The sequence below is a fragment of the Hippopotamus amphibius genome, chromosome 5 (assembly GCF_030028045.1).
Source record: "Hippopotamus amphibius kiboko isolate mHipAmp2 chromosome 5, mHipAmp2.hap2, whole genome shotgun sequence".
In the NCBI taxonomy this organism is placed as follows: Eukaryota; Metazoa; Chordata; class Mammalia; order Artiodactyla; family Hippopotamidae; genus Hippopotamus; species Hippopotamus amphibius.
In genome coordinates, this window is record NC_080190.1 from 77,392,346 (window position 1) to 77,411,969 (window position 19,624).

Sequence of the window (19,624 nt, forward strand, 5' to 3'; positions counted from 1 at the left end):
TCTCAGGCATGCGTTTTAGACCCAGAGGGTATATCAACATGAACTTCAGACAGTATGCCCAATTACCTCCACAGATATTATCCTTGGTCTAAAGCATTAAAACAGTATTTACTGTTAACCAGATATTATAGTAACTTGCAAAACATGTGAAATAAGATGTAAAATGTCCATTAGGGGCAATGATCAAAGAATATAACGTATGACAGACAAAAAACCAAAAATAACTATATATCTTTCTCTAAAATTTTACCTTAATGCTGAGGATTCAAGTTAATATTTTTTCCCTTCTGGAAGATTCATCATGAAGGTGGTAAAATAAGCAATTATCAAGCATTCGTCCCTAATGAAAACTACTAAGCCAAAATTAACAAGAAAATATTTTAATGATATTTTTGTAGCACAAAATTAAACTGAGACAGGTAAGAGGAATGTGAGGAAATCTAGAAAACCATAAATTATATCGCTTTATTTTGACATAACATAGATGTTGAGAATACACAGGTGTCATCAGCAGTCTCCATTTCTGCTCTCAAAGGCACAGTCTGGGCAATATATCCAACGAAGAGGTTGTGTTTAGGCTCCAGTCCCCTGACTCATTATTTACAAGTAGCACAATATATGAAACCATTCGTCACTGCAGATTCAAATGACAGTCTATCTGTCTGGAGGTCACTTCAATTGCTCCTCAGGCCCCTTCAGGCTGGACTTTTGATTTCTTCTTTCTTTCTGACCCTGAATTCGGTAGAGCTTCTTCCTGAGGTCCTTCTGTCGCTTCAGTTTCTCTTCTTCCTCCTTCTGCTTCATTTTGAAGTGTTCTTTGTTGTGTAGATGCCGTTGCTCCTTGGCTTTCTTCATCTTCTCACTGTGCACTGTACTCAGAGCATCCAGCAGTGCAAGGACCTGACAAGGACAAAACCCACTGAGCATCAGAATATTCTTATAGCTACAGCACGCTTTCCTTCTAAGTTTCAGGAGAACTAATCACTGGAGCTGACTGCATCAAAACTAGAATCAGTTCATGATACAAATGAATACTAACCTTGTGAAAATTTATCCTGAACCAGGAAACTATAATTTGCATGGAAATATAAGTAGAAGCATGTTTACTTAGCAAAATACTTAAATAATGGCCTTGACCACAAAATCACCTTTGTTAATCACTCTGTGGATACTTTGTACAACTAAGAGTGATTTGTCAGCTGTGTGCCTATTATTCCCCATTAAAATGGAAAAGACAGAGCATGACTAAACAAAAGAAGGGAAATGCACTCTGGCCTTTCTTCTAACTTCCAGATCTAGTGCCCAGAATAAGTGGCCCTTATCCTTTCCTGATGAAAAGTGAGAATGCAGTAAAAATGCCAAGTGCATCATTTTCACATCTAAATGCAACATGCTGGAAGCTGTCCGTTGACAGTACCTTCCTTTCATGAGGCTCCCGTATGACGGCTGGTCTCAGTCTGTCCTTCGGAATCTTGCTTGCCTTTGCTTGGGTCTTGGGCTTGCTCTTAAATGGCAGGGCCTTCTGCAAGGCTTTTGGAATGTGCAGTGAATTGAAATGTTTCTTTTGCCTCACAATTGGCTGAAAAAGAAAAATAAAACAAAGACTGTGACATTTAAATTATGATCTAAAAACTTGCATAAGATCTTCTCAATGGACTGATTTTTCCACAAGATCAGTAACACCACAGTTTGCTGACTATCAGAAAGGAGGACTCAGGACTTCCCTGGTGGTGCTGTGGTTAAGAATTCGCCTGCCAATGCAGGGGACACAGGTTTGATCCTTGGTCCGGGAAGATCCCACATGCCGCAAAGCAACTAAGCCTGTGTGCCACAACTACTGAGCCGGAGCTCTAGAGCCCGAGAGCCACAACTATTGAGCCTGTGTGCCACAAATACTGAAGCCCGAGCGCCTAGAGCCAATGCTCTGCAATAAGTGAAGTCACTGCAATAAGAAGCCCGAGCGCCGCAACGAAGAGTAGCCCCAGCTCACAGCAACTAGAGAAAGACCATGCAGAGTAATGAAGACCCAACACAGCCAATAAATTAAAGTAAAGTAAATTTTTTAAAAAATGAGGACTCAGTCATCCATCAAACATATTGCCTCAATGGGCATGCACAGCTGCAGGCAAAACAAAGGAATATATAGAATATACGTATTTACAATTATTCTAAGAAATCAACTGTGCTCATTTCTACAGTATGGACAATGGGATCTCAACGAAGCCAGTGAAAAGATCCAAAGTTTCTTTTAATGGAAAATTCTGGCCTTATCTTTGGGGCACTGAGACAGTTTTTTCTAGCCTAACAAGAATAATCTAGCTTTTCATCTTGACTATCAACCTCTCTGGATTTAAGGACATAGTTCTTTCTCCAATGAGCAGCCAAAGTGTTCCCATCCCTGATTCTCATTAAGAAGTTTAACTTTATTCTGTTTCTAATAGAAGGATGGTTGAGAAAAGTGAGATTTAAATGACAAATGAAGGCAAAACTCTCTACATTCAATTTTTAAGCTAACCAAACTCTATGCTTAAATTGAGATGACCGAAAATTTTTAATTGCCTCAGAAGTTAATAAGTTGAAAGTTTTGCCCTAGACCTTTACCAAGGTTGACAACTATATAGAGAATATTGCTGCTATATCTTTAAATTTGTTGTTAAAGACATTACCCACAATAATATTCAATATTCTCTGTTTAAGAAACCAAAATATTTTAGAATGAAAGATCAGAGAAATTTCCTTCTCAAAAATGAGTAAGCACCACAAACTGAACAATAGGTACTATGTCCCAAAGTATATTTTAAAAGAAATTCATGGCAACATGATTCAAATTTTATTAACTATTTTACAGAAAAACTAATGTCTGAAAAACTTCTGTTTCTAGCAGACTGGCAGACCGATAACCTGAATTACCCTCTTACTACAAAACAATTAAATATCCTGCATTAACACAAACAAATCTTTTCAAATGCGTTGTTAACCTGTGGACAAAATAATGGAAGTTCTCAGAGACCAAAATCTGAATGAAAATGGGAATCCAGACAGGCAAGAAGAACTTAAAATGTAAAAATACTGATGAGGCCAATTACCGGAAAGGACGTGGAATAACTAGAACTCTGATAAGCCGTTTGAGTCTAACCTGGTATGAGTTCAGAATACTCCAGGCATCACACACGGATGCTGAACACATGTACCCTGTAACCTGGCAATCCCACCCATGGGATCCATGCAACAGAAATGTGGGCACAGGCACACCCAACAAGTTGCATATAAGTGTTCAGGGCAGCATTTATAAGAGCCAAAAACTGGAAATACTGTCCATCAATGGATAAAACCGACATTCTTATACCATGAAATTCTACTCAACAATAACAAAAAATAAATGTCTGCTATGTACAAGAACATGGATGAATCTCATAATACTGAAGGAAAGAAACCAGGCAAAACAGTATATGCTATATTTTATAAAACTCTAAAAAAGGCAGAAGGAATTTCCATGTCAGGAGCTGGGATAGTGGCTCTCTCTGAGGTGGAGCTGGAGTAGTGACAGGAAGAGGTCACAAAGGGGACTTCTATTGTGCTGGTAATTCTATTGCTTGATCCAGGCTATGGCAACTTAGGTGTGTTAAAATTCACTGAGCTGTATACACTTATTATCTGTGTGCTTTTCTGTATGTAAACACTTCAATAAAAAGTTTATTAAAACTCAAAAAAAAAAAAAAACCAAACCCTCTGCATTGCTTCAGTAAGAATCAGTGCATTAATGTCTTTACAAGTAATACATGTATATAGTGCAAAAAAAGAAAAGAAAAAAAAAAATAGTTCAAAAGAGGTATATACAATGAAAAGTTTGTCTCCTTTCCAATCCAGAGAAAACCACTATTTGTCCTGTGTTCCTTCCAAAATAGTCTATAAATATACATGTTCATTCAAATTTAATGTTAGACTTTCTACTTGAAAATTCAAACCACAAAAAAACATTACATATGCAGCTTCTGGATGACACCCATCTACAGAGCACATGGGTGACTGTACCTTATACAGAGAATCCTTGTTGGCCTTTAGTTTGATGCCATGGGCGAGCCGGAGTTGACCAGTTGTCCGCATTCCTGACCAGGTATCTTTCTCACCAGCTGGTTTCAACAAAGATGTTACTGGGTTATAGAAGGCTGGAACAGAGACAGGATACCAAGTTCTCATGAAGACGATATCTGGAAAGAGAGGAAATTTAACATTTTCAAAAGAAGATTCATATCCATCTCAGTAAACAAAAGAACAAAATATTCACTCCAAACTTCTCTAGCTGGTTGCACAGTATTTGAAGAGAGATTTCACCAAATGAACTATTCTTGAATAGCACAAAAGTTTCACTGGGTGTGGCTGGGCTCACTGCACAAGATGCTCCAACTGGAGAGAGCTACAGCTGACTCCTGCTTCTAAAGACCTAAACTACCACCTATAATTATACTGGCTAGAAATCAACAGTGAATGGTAACATGCTGTTAAGAACACATCACAGGGACTTCCCTGGTGGTGCAGTGGTTAAGACTCTGCACTCCCAAAGAAGGGAGCCAGGTTCAATCCCTGGTGGAGGAACTAAGATCCCACATGCATGCCACAACTGAGAGTCTCTGTGCCACAACTAAGGAGCTGGCGAGACACAACTAAGGAGTCCGCCTGCCACAACTAAGACCCAGTGCAACCAAATAAATATTAAAAAAAACAAAAACAGAAAAGAACACACCACAAAGAATAGTTACCACTCATCAGCAGTTTATCCTCAAAGGTGGCCCGGAAAGCTCCTTCTGGAGCCCGGAGCGCCTTCTTGATCTGTCCCCTTATTCCACTGACAGTTCGAATCACAGCACCTTCAAATTTGGCCACTTCCAAGGCAGAATTAAACATTCCCTACCGGTATATATATATTTATATATATATAAGTTAGAAAATACGTACAAAGTCAGATATTTTACCTCTTAGTTCACAAATATATCCTTGGTTAAAAAACAAAAAGTAATTCCTTGAAAGGTGATAAAATAATCAGATATATTTTTCCCTCCAGAAGTGCTAGGTCAAAACAAATACAACTCTATTTTCCCTGAAATAACCCTAATTAAGACTCTATTGTGGGCTCATTAATATGCTCATCACTGTTATCTCTGTCGAAGAGAAGATCAAAAGGATATTTACTGGACTGAATAGGCCTAGATGGCCTTTGCTGTCATCTCACAGGGCTGGACTACAGCTCATACTCTATTACTTAGGTGCACACACTCAGAAAATAGACAGCTAGATAAACGCTGATGGCAGTTACCTTATAAGAACTTATATCTTAACTCTGTGTTTTTAATGGAAACACCCCCACTAATGAAATTTTCAATAAATGTTGCTCAAACTACCCTCCCATGTTATACTGTTCTGTTACTTCAATATGCTCAGAAATCTAAACAAGTAAACTAAATGTAAAGAATATAAAGAAGTAAACTAAAAACATCAAAGACCAAGTTTATAAAAGATTTCAATTACCTTTCTGAAAACATTAGACCTATATCTCAGACCTATATTAGAAGTATTTCATTCCTCCTTTAACAAATATATATGTATATGAACATACAGATATACAGACCTTAATAAATGAAGTGTTCTTGAAAATTTTATATGGAAAACCAGTTAGCTTTAATTTCTTCACAATTTTTATAGATTTATCCAGATCAAGGACAACTCCTGTGGCAGCTATCCGGAAATCAGGCTAAAAAGGAATCCCCAAAATGTGAACACAGGAATGATATCAGCAAGAGAAAAACTACAGTTCTCTGCAATGCAATAAATTACCAAAGTGCAATTCACTTACAATCATCTAAGACAAAGTAAGAAAGAATATATGAACATGCAAAACAGTATTTCAACAAAAGCTATACAAAACTATAATATATATATGCCAAAATTAATGATGATATTGTGAGCATTTTCCTGAGGGTGATTTCACAGTAACACAGTTTCACAAAGATGAATGAATGAAAGGGAATATGAAAATCTGGCTACAATGTTTGAGAAATTAAATTTTGGACATTCAGGATGGATTCCATTTTCTCATTATTCTGTTTTCTTTTCTGTTAAATGAGGCCAACAAAAGCTGCTCTGATTAGTCAAATGAAGACTGTGTGAACACACTTTGCTAAAACAGCATTACTATGGGGTAATCTTATGTCTAGCTGGTATCCAATGGATACCAGAACCCAGTAAAGTGGTTAGCTCATGGTGAGCACTGCTTAAATATTTTTAGAAAAATACGTTCATAAAATCATAAAAATATAAAATGTCATCAGTACCATTATAATTCTTCTACTTCACTCTTCTCAACTCCCACAACTTACTTAAAAAGATGCAGGAAAATTAAAAGCAAAGAGAAGTTTACTATAAATACTAAAAACGAGTAACTTTCAACTTAAATTTTCAGGTACATATTCCATATTCAACACATTATTTCTCAAACACAATCTATAAAATAAAACATCAAAGATAGTTACCATTATGCCACTGACAGACTGTATTGCCAAGAACCCAGTACCCTGAGGAGTGATAGGACCTTAAAGGAAACAGGGGGAAAAAAAAAAGAAAAAAAAGAAATACAGTGAACTGCACATTCTAGATTCTGTTTTACATATATACTCCAACCCAAAAAAAGAGAAACATCTTATGAATTGGGATTTCATGAAAGGAAAAAAGCAAAACTATAGTGATAAAGCCTAAAAGGTTTAAATTAACCTATAAGCAAGTTTATCCTAATCTCTTTTTACCCCAAAAGGTTGCTCCACAATGCATGTGCTGTGGGGTGTATTTTAGAAGCCTTTGTCTTCCATTGTGGTCTTCAATATAATAAAGTGGGATGGTCTGAAACCTCCTCCACCCTACGGAAAAAATGACTGGATCACGGGATTTGAGGATTTTCTTATACCAACGATGTTTCTTCAGACGCATCTGAGTGGAGAAGAGATTTCAGTAAGATTATTGGTGCAAGTATGTCCAAAGAACCTCAACTGTTAAGCACGCAGGAAAGGGTACCTACCTGTACATATCCAACATTGCCCTCGCTATTGCCCAAACCACCCAAAATAATTGGGTAATGCGGGTCAAAGTTAAGCACGAATTCACAGGGGACATTTTCTATCTCAATTCGGACATACATCCCAGGTCGAAAACCCTCATACTGAACTCTGGCTTCATCATCTTGATCTTCGAATTCTGCCCGGTTAAGCTATATATGACAGGGAGGGGGAAAAATAAAAAAAAAAACAGTGAAAAACCCATAATGCTGTTATCTTTAATAAATGTAAGAGGAACATTTTTTAAAAAGAGCATTTATTCCTTTCTAAATAAAGGAACCACGTATAGAATTATTTAGGCTTCATCCTAATTAAAAATAATATTATGTTTTATCTTTACAGTTTGTTCAGGATATGTCCCAACTGTTTTCTTCTCTGTTGCTCCAAACTATAATATAGCAAATACAAACAACTCTGGAAGCAGCCCTTCATGTTGGTCGGCAAACACTCTGAACTTCCCCATACACACTTTCTTTTCTTACTCTCCAATTACTTCACACTTTTTCTCTTTTCCTCAAACACTCCATATCTCCTCCCTCATCCTCACTCTCAGCTGTTGACTGTTTCCTAATTCACTCAAAATTTAAGCAGTTTAAAAGAACTTCCACAGTTAGCCCCTATACCAGGGTTTACACCCATATTCAGCCTTCTATTATAGATCTGCACTGTTCAATATGGTAGCCACACACAGCTATTTAAGTTGAAATGAATTAAAATTAAATAAAATTTTAAAATTCATTCAATCATATTAGCCATATTTCAAGTTGTCATTACCAACATGTGGCTACAACATAGGACAGTACAGATACGCATTTCCATGATCACAGGAAGCTCTACTAGGCAGCTGTTAGAGATTATCCACGCCTCTATTTAATGCCAACCTTTACTTGCACCCTAGATCATCCACTCTTGTTTGACTTTATTCCAAAAAATCTTGCCTGTTATTTCTCTCATCTTAAAACCTTTTGACTCCACTTCCTTTCACTATTGCCCCATTTCTCCGCTTACCTTGAAGCAAAATGCAACAAAAGTTTTCTAAAATCTGGTTCCAGTTATGCTGCTCCTATTTTCTTAAATCCCCTAAAACTGGAGTGTAACTAATACTCCACTTGCCAAAGTCACTAAAGGCCTCCACATTCCTAATCCAGTGGTCAATTCTGTCTGCATGTGGTCAACACATCAGCAGGATTTGAAACAATTTATCACTTCCTTCTACACTGCTTTCCAGCATAACTCATGTTCTCTTAGATTTCTTCTATTTCCTGAGCACTGCTCAGTCCCCACTGCAGCTTCCTCCTCTCCTCTCCTGTCTCCACACTCACCCCCAGGTCATTCCACCCATCTCATAGTTTTAAAAAGCATCCAGATACTGCGGACAACACATCTAAGTCCCTGGCCTCAATAGCTCTCCAGAATTCCTCACTGACCACCTAACACTCCTCCTGTCTGAAAAGTATCTCAAACCTAACAGATCCAAACTTCATCTTCCTGGGTAGACGGACACTGATGAAAGGCTTTCCTATCCTACTTATGAATACCCAATCTTTCCAGTAAGTCATCCTTATTTCCCCTATCACATATCTCATATTCGATCCACTGGGAAATCCTACTGACATACCTTTCAAATAAAGTATATCCAGAATTTGATTCTTTCTTCTCACCACTGCAATCCCCCCACCACCTCCCCAGTGTAAGTCACCTTAATCTTACTGAACTCCTGCCAGGGTAATCCTTTCAAAGGTAAGCAGATCATGCATGTCTCTCCTCTACTCAAAACCCCCTATGGGCCCCCATTTCATTCAGGGTAAAAAATTCAAAGTTCTTTACAATGACACACAAGGTTCTAGGTGATTTTATTTATTTTTTATTTATTTTTATTTTTTTATAAATCATTTTGTTTTCCCTTTTGGGTTTTTATTTATTTATTTATTGGCTGTGTTTGGTCTTCGTTGCTGTGCACGGGCTTTCTCTAGTTACAGAGAGCGGGGGCTACTCTTTGTTGCTGTGTGTAGGCTTCTCACTGCAGTGGCTTCTCTTGTTGTAGAGCATGGGCTCTGGGCATGCAGGCTTCAGTAGTTGTGGCACATGGGCTCAACATTTGTGCCTCACGGGTTCTAGAGCGCAGGCTCAATAGTTGTGGCACACAGGCTTAGTGTCCCTCGGCATGTGGGATCTTCCCAGCCCAGGGCTCGAACCTGTGTCCCCTGCATTGGCAGGTGGATTCTTAACCACTGTGCCACCAGGGAAGCCCTCTAGGTGATTTTAAATTATAAATGGCCTGAAGCAAAAACTTCAGAACCAGCCTTACATTTCCTAGTCACTTCTATCAAAGCTCAGTACATACTTCGAATCACTATGTTAATGACTAACCAGGAGATACAGATACTTCTTTGACTAGATGAAGACCTAGGTTGGGCAAACTCTGTCAACTGCATCTTCACAAATCATACACTTAATCTGCCTAAGACACATTAGGGTATGTTCCAGTTTACGGGATTCTTGATGGCCCCACTTGTCAAAGTACATCTCAAACACTCGCTATCAACTGTGTACAAATCTTAGTGTCTCCTTCAGAGTGAATTCATCAACTCAAATGGCCTGCTGAGCATCCCCAGATGGCAGGGCCAAACCATCTTCCTTTCAGCATTCCACAGGCTCCCTTTATCTCTGCATCCAAGCTTACATTCAAAGTATCCTCTGAACTCTGACCAAGGTGGGTTTTCAGAAAACCTTCCTCAGAAAGCACTGGTAAGTGCATAAGTCACACAGGCCAAGAATCACATATCCATTCAAATTACTCAATTATGGTTCCAGGGAGCAGTAATCAGAATACTAAGGCAGTGCTTGCATGTAAATAAACACACTGTCTCAAATCACTGCTCTGTGAGATCCTCAAAAATGGTGGCCGTGTCTCAGCCATTTCTGCTTCTTCAACACATAATGCTTGGTACAAAACGGACACTGATATTTTTCTGGTGAATGTCTGACTGCAGAAACAATTAGATGACGGCATGAATAAACACACCCATCTGCATCTTGACCTAGAAGCCCAAAATAGAGGCCCAGAAGCAGATCAGAGAGCAGAGACCTAAACAAAGTTACATATCCACACCTCTATTACAGCCCTGAAACGGGCTGAAAGGAACTGAGTTTTCTCACCTGTGCTTGTTTCTGCATTTCTCCTTTAAGATCATCAAAGTATGTGCTTTCTCCTTCATCATATTCTGCATCAAACATCTCCTTCAATTTTCTCTTTTTATCCAAATGCTTTTTCTTGGCACTTTCCTCTGCATTGGGGTCAATTTCTTCTTGAACTTCTTCCTCCACATCTTCAATCTTAAATTTCCAGAAGAGAAAGCTTTGTAAAAATCTGTGGAGACCTTTTCTTTAAACATTAAGGCAGATTTTAAAAGTTCTATTTGAGCTGCAGAAATCTTAGTTACAACCATCATGAAAACAAAATAAAACACAGCCTCTGGCTCTAAATAACATGTGCTGCAACAAGAGGCATTTAGACATCTGCATGACAATTAACTGCCATTCCTTAACATGACTGGGAATGCCAGACATGAATAAAAATAACAGCAAGTGTCCCCATCCCAGATGCTCCCAGATACTGTTCTAAAGAAATATTAAGGAGACTAGAGAATTAATTTTTTTTTAGGGCAAAACTTAAAGTTAAGAGGAGAATGATGGCAAAAGACAATGACCCTGGAGCTAAAACTTTAAACAACTGAAGAATCACAAGAAGAAAAAGAGGTAATAGGTATCACTCAAAAAAAATCAAGAATAACAAATAAACCAACAACTTTTGGTCTGTTCCCACCCTCCACTTCTAGGAAGGAATCTATCCATCTCATATGGGGCCTCTTGCAGAATATACTGACCACAGATCAAGAACCAGTAGCTGACATCATACCTGAGTATCTGGGCCTGATTTTCCCTTGTGTACGTCCCCTGTTTCCAGGTCTTCAAAGTCACCATAGAGCTCCTCTGGGAAAAGAACATCCAAATGACTCCCGTGTAAGTAGGGCCTGCATGTGACTCTTTAGCCCTATCCAGCAGCAACAAGTGGACTGTGTGCTCTGCATCTCAAACTTCATTTTCACTGTTCTTATTGCTACACACCCTAAAGAATCCTGCCTTCTTTTTCTTGTTAAATTTTGTCAGTATTTCATCACTTGTTTAAGTAAATGGACCCAATCCACTTTTCCATATTTTACTTCAAAATCCCACTTGGCCAAGAGCTATTTTTCCAGTTTAGGTGATGGACACTCTATAGCAGAGATGAATACAGAGGTGGCATGCATAGCCCTGCACGTGAGTCCCCAGACCAACAGTTCAAAGAGTGACCTGAAAAGCCATGACATGAGAACAGCACATGTGAAAAAGAATCTCAATAATAAGATCAAAACAGGACAACCATGTGACATACCTAGGGAAAATCTTAGATTACATAAAATACAGCATTTAGAGTAATAGTAGTATTCAAAACAATGTCGAGCCCGTAAGAAGAGCTCATTCATTCATTTTTGGAGCTCTCAGTTTAGTTATGGATCCTACCCTTTAAAGAAACAGACAAGTTAACACTTTGGGAGGCAACATTTATAAAGGTATCAAAACATTTTCATACAAGAAAGAGCCAAAGAACCAAAGGAGATATAAAAGATGAGAAGATTTCATTGGTAATAAAAACAAAAAAGGATAAAATACTTAGGAATAATCCTAACAAGAAATGTGCTGGATCTTTATTTTTAAAATTTTAAAAGTTTTAATATGCCTTTTAAAGGACACATGGAATAACCTTAGCCAGCACTTTTAAGTGCTTCACATACCAGGCACTGCTCTAAGTATTTTACATGCCTTAACTGCATTACATTCTTCAACATGACTCAATGAAGGAGGTATTATTAATATTATCTACTGACCAAATAAAACTACTGTGTGCTTGGAAAAGAAGACTCAACATCATGAAGATCCTAATTCTCTTTTACAATTAAAATAATCACCAAGGATTTCTAGTCTGGAAAAGATGGTGCAGACATATTTCCTCTGTTCCTCCTGACTATGTATGACCATCAACTCCAGAAATGATGCAAGACTACAAGAGACAACCAAAGGAGACCTGGGAGAGATGGAAAGACAAAGATGGGCTGGTGACATTCCCTAGGACCAGAGCAAGGACATAGTGGCCTGTGTCTCACTACACCACAACCCACAGAAAGGCAACTTAGGGTCAGTGTTTCCCAACCCCCAAGCAGCAACAGAAGGTGGCCCAGATAGGCTCATTCTTCCCTCAGATTGAACCAGATTTCACCAGTAATCCAGGTAAACCAGGCATCCCACTGACAGTAAATGATGAAGGAAAGTGCTCGCCTTCCCAAAGAGCTTGCATCTCCTTTTTCCTCCACACCAAGATATACCAGGTGCCCAAGCAGGGACCCAGTAGAACCAGATAAAGCAAGAAGAGCAAAACAGTACCACAAAGGCTCTGAAATTAAATTGTCATTAGAACCACAGCCCACGAAGTAGACCAGGGCCTGTGCACTAAACCTAAGTCGGATGACTGCCTTCTAAAATTTAAAAATTACATAGGACCCAGGGTCTCCAAATAAAATGTGTGGCTACAACAGAAAGTCACCTGTCATACCCAGAACCAAGAAAATTATCATTTGAATATGAAAAGACAACTGAAAACAACACTAAAATGAATCAGATGTTGGAACTATCTGAACTAGTATCTTAAATCAGCGATTACAAATAAAATTACAAAAGCAAAAACAATGCTTCAACAAGCTACTATAAATCATACAGCAACAGGGACTTCCCCGGTAGTGCAGTGGTTAAGAATCAGCCTAACAATGCAGGGAATACGGTTCCATCCTTGGCCTGGGAAGATCCCATATGCCATGGAGCAACTAAGCCCATGTGTCACAACTACTGAGCCTGTGCTCTAGAGCCCATGAGCCACAACTACTGAGCCCGCATGTTGCAACTACTGATGCTCACACGCCTAAAGGCCATGCTCCAAAACAGGAGAAGCCACCGCACTGAGAAGCCTGCGCACCACAAGGAACAGTAGTTCCTGCTCGCCACAACTAGAGAAAGCCACCATGCAGCAACGAAGACCCAATGCAGCCACAAAAATAAAAAATAATAATAATTAAATTAAAAAAAAAAATCTTACAGCAACAACCAAAAAATTGAAAATGTCAGCAAGAAATTGAAGAACCAAATGGAAATTATAGAACTGAAAAATACAGTAGCAGAAAAAAAAACTGGCTAGATGGGCTCAATATTAAGAATGAAGATGATAGAGGTAAGACTCACAGAACTTGAGGCCACATACTAGAACTCATTTAGTCTGAAAAACACAGAGAAAGCCTAAAAACAAATGAATAGAGCCTCAAGGACTTGTGGGACAGAAACAAAAAATCCAAACATTTGTATCATCAGGGTCTCATAAGGAGTCTGGGATTGAAAGATATAATGACTGAAGATTCCCAAATATGGTGAAGGATATAAACTTACAGATTCAAGCTGAGTAAATCTCAAACACAGTAAACCCAACAAAATTCACACCAGTCAAACTTCTGAAAACTAACAACAAATAAAAAATATGTTGAAAGCAGCCAGAAAGAAATGATAGATTATCTATAGGGGCACATCAATTAAAATGACAGCCTACATACCCTGTGAAATTATGGAAGCCAGAAGGAAATGGCATATTTTGCAAGTGCTGAAAGAGAACTGTCAGCTATGAATTCTATATCCAGTGAAACTATTCTTCAGAAATGAAGAAAGAAATAGAGACATTCTCAGATGAAGGAAAACTACAGGAATTTGTAGCTAGCATACTTACCCTTAAAAAATGGCTAAAGAAAGTTCTTAAGCACAAAGGAAACTATAAAAGGAGAAATCTGAGACCATCAGAAAAAAAAAAAGAACAGAAATATGGGTACATAGAACAGACTATCCATCCTCTTATGAATTTTTAAAATCATATTTCATAGTAAAAAAAATTATACGACTCAAGCCAATGATATTTAAAAATGGGAAAAATACAACAAACCAGTAAATATAACAAAAAAGAAGCCAGTTCACAGATACAGAAAACAAACTAGTGGTTGAGGGAAGGGAGCAAGGCTAATATAGAGGTAGGGAATTAAGAGATACAAACTATTAGGTATAAAATAAGGTACAAGGATATACTGTACAACAAGGGGAATATAGCCAATATTTTATAATAACTATAAATGGAGTATAATCTGTAAAAACTGTAAATCACTATATTGAATATCCATAACATATAATAATAAAAAATTTTTTTTTAAGTGGGGCAGATGAAAGGGCCTAAATGGAAGAAAGGTTTCCACATTACTCAAAGTGGTAAAATGTTGGTAACAGTGTGTATAATATTACAATATACATACAATGTGTATATCATCTATTTTGACCACTTCTAATCAACACTGTACTGGAAGTTTAAGCCAGTGTACTAAGGAAAGAGAAATAAGTCATCCAGATAGCACAGAAAGAAGTAAAACTGTCTTTATTTACAGATCACATATGATGGTCTTTGCCACACACTAAGCAAAAATAACTACAAACTGCATGTGATAAAGAACTTGTATCAAAAATACATTAAGAGTTAAAATTTAATTATAAGACAAACAACCAAATTAAAATAATGGGGAAAAGATCTGACAGACACTTCACTGAAGAAGAAATACAAATGACAAGCACATGAAAAGAGGCTCAATATCATTAATCATTAGGAAAATAAAACAAGATACCACTCTAACTATAAAAGAATGTCTAAAATTAAAAAGACTGACCATATCAAGTACTGGCAAGGATGTGGAGCAACTGCAAATCTCATAAAGTGCTAGTGGCAATGCAAAATGGTACAACCCTAAGGAAAACAATCTGCCTATTTCTTAACAAATTAAGAACACATCTACCATAAGATCCACTTAGTCCACTCTGAGGTATGTACCCAAGAGAAAGGAAAGCAGCTGTTCATACAAAGACTTGTACAAGAATATTCACAGTAGCTTTATTTGTAATAGCCCCAAACTGGAAATAGAAACGTCCATCAACAGGTGAACAGATAAATCGTAGTGTATTATACAATGGAATATTACTCACCAACAAAAAGAAATTAACTACTCAGCAATAAAAAGGAATGAAGATGCAACAGCATGGATGCATCTCAAAATGATTATTCTCAGTAAAAGAAACTAGGAAAGCATGCATACTGTATGGTTCCATTCATATCAGGTTACAGAGGGTACAAACTCTTGTGTAGTGACAGCAAGCAGACGAGTGGCTACCTGGCGATAGGGAGAGGACGGGGAGAAGGATAAGAAGCGGCAAGAGGAAACTGTTGGGGTGACAGATATGTTCATCATCTTGATTGTGGTGACAACATACTCCTGCTGAGGCTTACCAAACCCTACACTGTAAATACGCCCAGTTTACTGTATATCCATTACACCTCAACACAACTACTAAAAAAGACACAAATCCACTACACTTTCTTCTGGAAACAGAAAAGACAACTCTTAAGTTCCTGTGGAAAAATAAGCAGAGAATAGTCAGAAGAATCCTAAAAAACACAGCAGAAACAGGGAGAGATAGGAACGAGTCATACCAGTTTTAATAACTGGTGTCTTAATAACATACATAAAGCTATTATAAGGGTTTTAAACATAGCAATGATGAATGAGCCAACAAAAATCAATGACATAACGTAGAAAAGTACAGAAAAAGATTTCTATATCTATCAATTAAGAATGTGACAAAAATACGGGGATATGTGTATAAAAACAGATGATTGAACTTGGTGTACCCCCCCAAAAATAAAATAAAATAAAATAAAATAAAAATAAAAATAAATGAAAAAAAAACTATAATGTAAATGTAAAGTTAACTACATTAGAGAAAAATTTAATTAAAAATATGAAACGCAAAAAAAAAAAAAAAGAATGTGACCAAAAAAAAAAGAATATGACAAAAGGGCATTTATTTTAATCAGCTGGGAAAAGAAGAAATAGTGCTAGAAAGAACCTGATGGCCACCTGGAAAAAAATGTATCAATGCCTCTCAACTCACACTAAAATAAGTAGTAGACGAATCAGTGATTTAAATGTAAGAGAAAACTACACGTCAGGAAGTACCAGAAGAAGCAATGAGAGATTTTTTTCTTTTTTTCCTCTTTTTTTTGTTTTTTTTTTTTTTTTTTACAAAAGACCGTTTTAAGTATAAGACAAATCCCAAAAGTCATTTAGGGCAAAACTGATAAATCTAACTTGATCCCCCTCCAAAAAAAAATCTGCATAAAAGAATCATAAAATTAAAATATAAATGTTAAAATGAGGGGGTTAAATGTGGCACCTCAAATCACAAAAGGCTAATCTCTCTAACATATAAAAAATTCTTATAAATAAGTATGAAAAAATATCAACAATAACCCAATAGAAAAATAGGGAAAGAATATGGAAAAGACAGTTCATGGAAGGAAACACAAATGGCTCCTAACACACAGAAAGGTGCTCAAACTGGCAAAGACCCAAGATTTTGTTAGTGCTCTGTTCAGTAATCCATACATAAGATGATAATAATAAGACAAACTGGGTGTGAGGTATGTTAGAACTCTGTACTATATTCATAACTTTTCTCTAAATCTAAACTATTATAAACTTATTTTAAAAAATAAGCAAAAGACAAATGGACAGCTCACAAAGGAAGACATTAACTGGCCAATACACACACACAAAAAGATACGCAAAACCATTAGTCATCAGGGAACTACAAATTAAAACAATGATATTATCCCACACTCACTAGGACGTGAAATGAAATTGTCACCCACTACTGGAGTTCTCTTTGAAGAACTGTGGGGCAGTTTACTTTGTGATCAAGAGACAGGATGAACCTCCCACCCAAAATTTGGTTTGGATATTGAGACAGATGACACACTCATGAATCAAAAGCATATGGAAAGATTTATAATTCACATAATGAGACTTTCTGGGGAGAGTAAGGCAGATTTCCCAAACTAGTTCAAATATAGCTTAGGAGAGCAGGGAGGGGAAGGAGAATAGCTTGGGCTGTTAATGGTGGTTAGGAGGTGGAGCTTCAGTGAAGGCAGGAGTGTATGTGGTATGAACTTCCTCCTGGTGCCAAAAGAGGAGCACCTGGGCTTTTTTATCAGCTTGCCCAAAAGTACGACAGAGAGGGGGATAGAAGGGGTGGGGCTTAAGAGCTGTCATCAGTCTAACATTAAAAATGGAGTCAGACTCTATTAGTTTCTTATAAAGTTGGGTGTCCATCTACCCACCCCATAGCTCCGCCATTCTACTCCTAGGTATTACCAAGGAGAGAGGAAAACCAATTTCCACAAAAAAGACATATGTATGAATGTTCAGAGCTTCCTTAATTGTACTAGCCAAAAACCGGAAACAGCCTAAATGGCCATCAAGAGAAAAATGGATAAACAACTGTAGCATATCCATGCAACAGAATACTTACTCATCAATAAGAAGAAACAAACTATAATATGAATGAATCTCAAAAACAGTATGCTAAGTAAAAGAATCTACAGACAAAAGGGAGTATTTTTCTTATGTAACTCTAGAAAAGGCAAAACTAATCTATAGTGAGAGAAAGCAGATCACTGGTTGCCTTGGGACTGGTGTGACTGTGGGAGTAGGGGCCAACTACAAAGGGGCATGAGGGTGCTTTCTGTCATGATGGAAATACTTCATTTCTTAATTGTAATGGTGGCACGTGAGCATATACGATTGTCTAAACTAACCAAACTATATTCTTTAAACAGGTACACTTAATTGTACGTAAATTATATCTCAACAAGGTTGATTCATTAAAAACTGAAACATTATGTTGAGGGAAAGAACCTAGACACTAAAGAATACACACTGTCAGATTACTTTTGTATGAAGTCCAAGATCAGGCAAAACAAATCTATGGTGACAGAAATCTTTAAAAGTGGCTGCCTGGGATAGAGGTTGGGTGCTGACTGCAAAAAGCACAAACATTTAGGGAGTGATAGAAATGTTCTAATTCTCATTTTGGGTGATGGATATAAGTGTAAATGATTGTCAAAATATATTAAGTTAAATATTGTTATACCTTAATTTTTCAAAGTGCTTTCCTTAAAAACAAAACCAAAAAAGTAAAAGGAAAAGTCAAACCTTGTTAATTTTTTAATCATGAGAAAAATAGAATAAAAAAAATAAATCCAGCAGTTATGGATCTAACAAACTAGATAACTTGCAAATCTAACTAAAAAACAAAAAAGAAAAAAAAAGGAACAATGTTAGAAATGAGGAAGTGCAAACAACAGATGAGAGCTTTATTCTATTATAAATTCAAAATTTCACTGAAAGTCTTGCCAGAAAATATTATGAAGAATAGCTCATGAAAATGTTAAAATATAAACACAAAAACCACAACCACCACTACAAGAAAACCAAATTCGACCAATGGTCATAGAAGAAACTGAAAATGTTTCTTACGAAGCCTTTACGTATCTATGCATGCCTGCCAAAAATGCTTAACCTGAATCTAATCACAGTACATAAACAAGAATGACTATTTTTAACAAATGCATGATAAAATTTATGGAAAGATTCCCACTGTTCTTCAACATCCATATCTAATAAGTCAATTAACCAGAGGGAGAAAATAAGACCATCATGAAAGGAGGAACTAAAACGTTACTCCTGTCAGAACTCTTATCAGAGTGCCCCAAAGCATTTCACAATTGACTAGTATTTTCAACTTGACTATTAAAGATATGGAAGAAAATAATATATAGAAAAGGCGGTCTTCTCTGAAGAATACAGCCCTTTACTTACCATCTTCTGCTAAGATCTTGGCTGCATCTTTATCCTCTTCCCACTTCCCAGTCACGAAGCAATCTCTGATACTGTTCATAACCTTATACAGAAAAGTCAGCTTAGTTGACAGGCTCCAATCATTCAATAAATAATTGCTTTTAGAAACAGGTGACAATTTGCTTTTAAATACTTTTCAAGGCACTTCTATGGATATTTTCATTCCAAGTGGGGCTATGAAATAACTTCAGTGTAGATAGTATAACAGAGATAAAAACATAAATATCCTAGCATTAACCAATGGATAGGGAAAATAACGTCAGCCCAGTGACTTCATAAGTAAACAAACAAATATTTACTAATTCGTTAATCCAGATTTATCATGGCTGTTTGAAAACTTAATTCCTCTAGCCAATGATAATACTCTAACAAAGACAAAATGTCTTGTATGAGCACAACAGTGCAAAGAGTACTGATGAGGCTCCCAGTCCCAGATCACCCAGTATACACATGTAGTGGATGCTGGATGCACCTTTCAAATACAGACTAAAATTTATACACAACTCTCTGTTTCAGAGTGTTTCCTGGGGAACCTGACCTAAGACAGCACGCATCACTCACTGCCAAGGGCTCAAAAGCACACATAAGAAATCTTCACAT

General features: G+C 37.1%; 1 protein-coding gene across 4 annotated transcripts in view; it reads right to left on the reverse strand.

The window, feature by feature from the left end:
• Positions 1 to 364: 364 nt before the first annotated feature.
• Positions 365 to 19,624, reverse strand: part of BMS1 (BMS1 ribosome biogenesis factor) — a 37,995-nt gene continuing 18,735 nt past the window's right edge. For all 4 annotated transcript variants that reach the window (XM_057735729.1, XM_057735730.1, XM_057735733.1 and 1 more), the window contains exons 13-23: positions 18,986 to 19,067; positions 11,020 to 11,093; positions 10,260 to 10,436; positions 7,064 to 7,252; positions 6,795 to 6,975; positions 6,525 to 6,583; positions 5,624 to 5,746; positions 4,758 to 4,905; positions 4,033 to 4,208; positions 1,418 to 1,579; positions 365 to 900 (exon numbers count right to left, since the gene is read on the reverse strand). In XM_057735729.1, the coding sequence (XP_057591712.1) occupies positions 670 to 900; positions 1,418 to 1,579; positions 4,033 to 4,208; positions 4,758 to 4,905; positions 5,624 to 5,746; positions 6,525 to 6,583; positions 6,795 to 6,975; positions 7,064 to 7,252; positions 10,260 to 10,436; positions 11,020 to 11,093; positions 18,986 to 19,067 (1,602 nt within the window). In that variant the 3' untranslated portion in view covers positions 365 to 669. The remainder of the gene's footprint in view (positions 901 to 1,417; positions 1,580 to 4,032; positions 4,209 to 4,757; positions 4,906 to 5,623; positions 5,747 to 6,524; positions 6,584 to 6,794; positions 6,976 to 7,063; positions 7,253 to 10,259; positions 10,437 to 11,019; positions 11,094 to 18,985; positions 19,068 to 19,624) is intronic.